At 51.4% G+C, this 5,057-nt stretch overlaps 1 protein-coding gene across 1 annotated transcript in view; it reads left to right on the forward strand.

The window, feature by feature from the left end:
* Positions 1-3,835, forward strand: part of PLLP (plasmolipin) — a 33,780-nt gene extending 29,945 nt beyond the window's left edge. The window contains exons 3-4 of the mRNA XM_011938848.1: positions 1,349-1,471; positions 2,889-3,835. Of these exons, the coding sequence (XP_011794238.1) occupies positions 1,349-1,471; positions 2,889-3,005 (240 nt within the window). The 3' untranslated portion in view covers positions 3,006-3,835. The remainder of the gene's footprint in view (positions 1-1,348; positions 1,472-2,888) is intronic.
* Positions 3,836-5,057: the final 1,222 nt, after the last annotated feature.

The following is a 5,057-nucleotide window of genomic DNA, read 5'->3' on the forward strand; positions in this document are numbered from 1 at the left end:
GCTCAGGCTGGAGTGCAGTGGCGTAATCTTAGCTCACTGCAGCCTCTGCCTCCTGAGTTCAAGTGATTCTCCCACCTCAGCCTCCTGTGTTGCTGGGATTATAGGCGGTCACCACCACTCTTGGCTAATTTTTGTGTTTTTGTTGGAGACGAGGTTTCACCATGTTGGCCAGGCTAGTCTCTAACTCCTGACCTCAAGTGATCTGCCTGCCTTCGGCCTCCCAAAGTGCTGGGATTAAGGGCATGAGGCACTGCACCTGGCCAAGATTTTTTAAATATGAAATTTTTACATGAAGTTTTCAGGTTTTCATTAAATCTAATTTTATAATGTCGGTAATTTTTAAAAGGTATATTGGACAAACCGAATGAATGTTTGAGGGCCATGCGTTTGAAGACTGTAAATGGGCTCCTGGGGCCAAGCGTTTGAGATGAGGGATTGGGGCCTGGTTGTCAGCAGAGGGCCCCTTCCTGCCAGTCTGGTTCTGTATCCAGCTGGGAATATCTGGTCCTCCTGGTCCTGACCCTGGCATTTACTTAGAGCCTCGAGCTTAGGATGTGGCCAAAAGAGAGACAAAGATTCTTCCCCCTGGAGGCAGAGAGGGATGTGAGGCCCAGCCACAGAGCCAAACCTTGCAGTGGTACCAGGGATAGCCTGGGCTTGGCCCTGGGCCACACTTGGAGGAGTGGCCTGTGTTTCTTTAGCTGGTACAAAGAGATGGGTCATGGACTGGCCTCTTTCTGTGAGGAATGGGTTTGGCACTGCCCCTACCCCATCACTGAGGCCTTCCTGTCATTCCCTTTCCCCAGCCTCAGGTGTGTTCATGCTCCCTGCTTAGCAGGCCTCCTGGGGACCAGGGCTTAATAGGCTGACCCCTGGAAACCGCGGCCTCTTGGGGCCCTGTTGGTGGGAAAGACCCAGGTGTTTGCGTCCCCTTCCAGTGGCTACTCAAGGGGTGTGCCAGTGGGAACAAAGAGGCCCCAACTGTTGGTCTCCTTGTGTGTCTTTTTTTTGAGACAGGATCTCACTCTGTCGCCCAGGCTGGAGTGCAGTGGTGTAATCATGGCTCACTGCAGCCTCCAACTCGTGGCACCAGGTGACCCTCCCATCTCAGCCTCCCAAATAGCTGAGATCACATGTGTGCGCCACCATGCCTGGCTAACTTTTTTATTTTTTGTAGAGATGGGGCCTACCTATGTTCCCCAGGCTGGTCTCTAACTCCTGGGCTCAAGCGATCCTTCCACTTCAGCCTCCCAAAGTGCTGGAATGACAGGTGTGATTCCACCATGCCCAGCCTCTCTTTGTGTCTTAAGCCTTTTCTCTCCCCACTCCCTACCCCCATGTCCTGCAGTTAATGATCTTTAACATCAGCGCCACCGTTCTCTACATCACCGCCTTCATCGCCTGCTCTGCAGCAGTCGACCTGACATCCCTGAGGGGCACCCGGCCGTATAACCAGCGTGCGGCTGCCTCGGTGAGTCTGCTTCCCAGGCTCCCTCAGTGGTCTGCAGGGTCTCGGCCCCAGGACTCACGCTGCTTGCTTGGTCTGAGGCCAGGCACCTGCCACCTCCTGAGAAATTGTCACCTGAATGCTCAGTGGGTCTCAGAGGGGAGCTGGGCTGCCTCCAGGCTTCCATAATTAACAGTGGGGAGTGATGTGTGGTGGGCAATGGAAGTTTTGGTTTAACTTTTTTTTTTTTTTTTGAGATGGAGTCTCGCTCTGTTGCCCAGGCTGGAGTGCAGTGACGCGATCTCGGCTCATGGCAACCTCTGCCTCTTGGGTTTAAGTGATTCTCCTGACTCAGCCTCCCAAGTAGCTGGGACTACAGGTGTGTGCTGCCATACCAGCTATTTTTTTTTTTTGAGATGGAGTCTCACGCCTGGCTTATTTTTGTATTTGTAGTAGAGATGGGGTTTCATCATGTGGGCCAGGCTGGTCTTTTGAACTCCTGACCTCAGGTGATCTGAATGCCTCGGCCTCTTAAAGTGCTGGGATTACAGGTGTGAGCTACCACGCCCCACCTGGGTTAACTATAGAACCTTGTTGTAAATCAACTGTGCCACACTGACTTAGGGTCACGTGCCCCCTTGGAGACTGTGAAAAACTGGATGCTCTCCCACTGACAAGTGCACGTGCAAAAACCTTTTGGTTTAAACCATTCTGGGAGATTCATAGGCTCTCCCGTGAAACCCAGACTCCAGGCCCACATCAGGTGGCTAGTGAAGTGCCTGCAGTCCCCTCCACACCTGTCACCCTTCACACCACGAGGCCCTGCACACCCATCTCCTCCCAAGATCCTGCGACACCCACAGTGAGGGAGAGGAGGGGACTACCAGTCCCTTTTGACAGGAGGCTCCAGCTCAGAGAGGTTGGACTCCGGGCCTGGAGCCACGGCCAAGCCCAGGGGAGGGCAGGGCCTCGATGGGCACTCATTTGGTTCCTTACTCTTCCTGATGAGGGCAGTTTTGAAATCAGCAAATTCAGTGATGGGGACAGAGACGGGGAGCTTCTGAATGTGGCTGCAGGTGTTAATATAGAGGTGTGAACCGGTTCTAGAAAAATTCCTAGGGTGGCCTTTGAATGTTGTCTTTTTAGAACTAAATCCTTGCTAGATGTCCCCTCTGTCAGTCTTATCTTGTCCTTCATTGTCCTTATCACAATCTGATAGGCCCCGCCTGTGGTTCTTAGCTGTTTCCCGTGCTTAGAAGGTAATGTTGGCATCCCAGGACCCTGGTGCTCATCAGCTCCATGATAAACAGCTGTGAAATGCATCTGGCTGAGTGTGAGATGGTACAGCTGCCAAAACCCCTCCTGCCTGGCCTGAGATCTGGTTGGAGCTTGTGTCACTGTTACCCTCTTGGTCCTTACACCCATCTTGCCTCTCTTTCAGTTCTTTGCATGTTTGGTGATGATCGCCTATGGAGTGAGTGCCTTCTTCAGCTACCAGGCCTGGCGAGGAGTAGGCAGCAATGCAGCCACCAGTCAAATGGCTGGTGGCTATGCCTAAACCACCTGTGCCACGGCCTTCTCTGGGGCTGAAGCCGCCGCTGGGTCACAGAGCAGGGTTACCCTGTGAGCCTGAAGCTGGGGAGCCCTGCGCGGAGTCAACCCGAGAGCGACTGCACTTGCTCCTCTCTGCCCATCAGACACAAGCTCTCACAGCGCTAAGGAAGCAGGCCCAGGCTGGCAGGCATCTGGGCTTGCAGGAGGCCAGCCACTAAGACCTCCTCTCCATCCCCCTTATTCAGTGGAAGGTGACGGGGGATCTGAGGCTGCGTCTCTGCCTTGTCTTTAGAGGACTTCAGCGTCCAAGACTGGGGCCTACCCTTCTCACCAGCACTAAATGCACTAACAAGGACTCCTGACCTGCAGCCCCAGACCCGCCGTAGTATAAGCCTAACAAGCAACATGTAGCATCTTAGTCTTCGTTCCAGGAGAGCTGAGCAAGCTTATGAAACCACTCTCCTTCCTTTAAACACTGTTCCAACCGACCTCTTCCTGGAGCCAACCTGTAAAAAGTGGGTTATGATTGTTGACAGCATGGTCTTCCCTCCCTGCATTTTAGACATACCAGTTACTGAAAACAAATCAGTTTTAAGTGACTTCTCAATACTGAAAAGCCTGTCCAGGTTTCCTTCACTTTCCTAAGCCTCTCTCTGTAATACTGCCTTTGGGCGAAGCTAACATCAGTGCTGACTGCCTTCCTGACCCTGCTGACTAGGCACACGGGACGCGAAGGAGGGAGGGAAGTGAGGCCTTGCCTGGCAAGTTGTCGTGTGGTTGGTGGTGACTGTTTTATTTTTTTTTTAAATAAAAAGATAAGAGAAGTTATTTGGACAAGATGTTGGGGAATCACTTTTGCAGGTGCTTGTAACCTCCAGGAGATAGCTTGACTGTAGAAGATGCCTGCTGTAGGGCAGTTCACGTTCCGGAGTCGTTCAGCACCACCTGCCAACTCTTTGACCAGAGGAAAGCTGCTTTTACTTCCTGCTTGCTGGGTCTAGAACAGTCCTGGTTTATGCTGTTTGTGCTGGCATAAGTAGAATAGCACGGCCTTTTATTCTCACAAGTGATTCAATTTGACAATTACTTAGTCACCCTTGCTTTGAGCAGGTTAGGTAAGCTTACTAAATGAAAGATTTCAATAATATCACCTACCTTGAAGGTCTATGAAGCTTGGAGGTCATATAATCAAGGTGGCTGGCCATGCTGCCTGCTCAGAGCTGGTAGAGACAGCAGAGGAAAGCAGCCGAGTACTCCTGAGCTTATTTTTCCAAGACCACAGAGCAACGTTCTCTGAACAATAAGGTAAAAGCATTTCTAGGCATCCTCTGTACCCTTTTTATTTGTTATTTTTATTTTTATTTTTTGGAGATGGGAGTCTTACTCTAGCGCCCAGGCTGGAATGCAATGGCACAATCTTGGCTCACTGCAACCTCCCCCTCCCGGGTTCAAGCGATTCTCCCACCTCAGCCTCCCAAGTAGCTGCGATTACAGGCGTGCACTACCACGCCTGGCTAGTTTTTGTATTTTTAGTAGAGACAGGGTTTCACCATGTTGGCCAGGCTAGTCTCTAACTCCTGACCCCAGGTGATCTACCTGCCTCGGCTTGTCAAAGTGCTGGGATTACAGGCATGAGCCACCGCCCCCAGCCTCTGGTCCCTTTTTAAAAGTTGGGAATTAAAATGTAACTAAGTTCAAACAGTTGCAGATGAGCTACTCTGTTAATCAGGGATGGGGGATTAAATCCAGTACCTATGTCCCAGTCCACCTGGGACAAGCCCAGTTTGTGCTGTTGTTGTCCTGGTATAATTTTTTTTTTTTTGGAGATGGAGTCTCGCTCTGTCACCCAGACTGGAGTGCAGTGGCATGATCTCAGCTCAGTGCAACCTCTGCCTCCTGGGTTCAAGCGATTCTTCTGCCTCAGCCTCCCGAGTAGCTGAGACTACAGGTGAGTGCCACCATGCCCAGCTGATTTTTTGCATTTTTAGTAGAGATGGGGTTTCACCATGTTAGCCAGGATGGTCTCAATCTCCTGACCTCGTGATCCGCCCTCCTT

This window comes from Colobus angolensis, unplaced genomic scaffold (assembly GCF_000951035.1).
Source record: "Colobus angolensis palliatus isolate OR3802 unplaced genomic scaffold, Cang.pa_1.0 Scaffold178, whole genome shotgun sequence".
In the NCBI taxonomy this organism is placed as follows: domain Eukaryota; kingdom Metazoa; phylum Chordata; class Mammalia; order Primates; family Cercopithecidae; genus Colobus; species Colobus angolensis.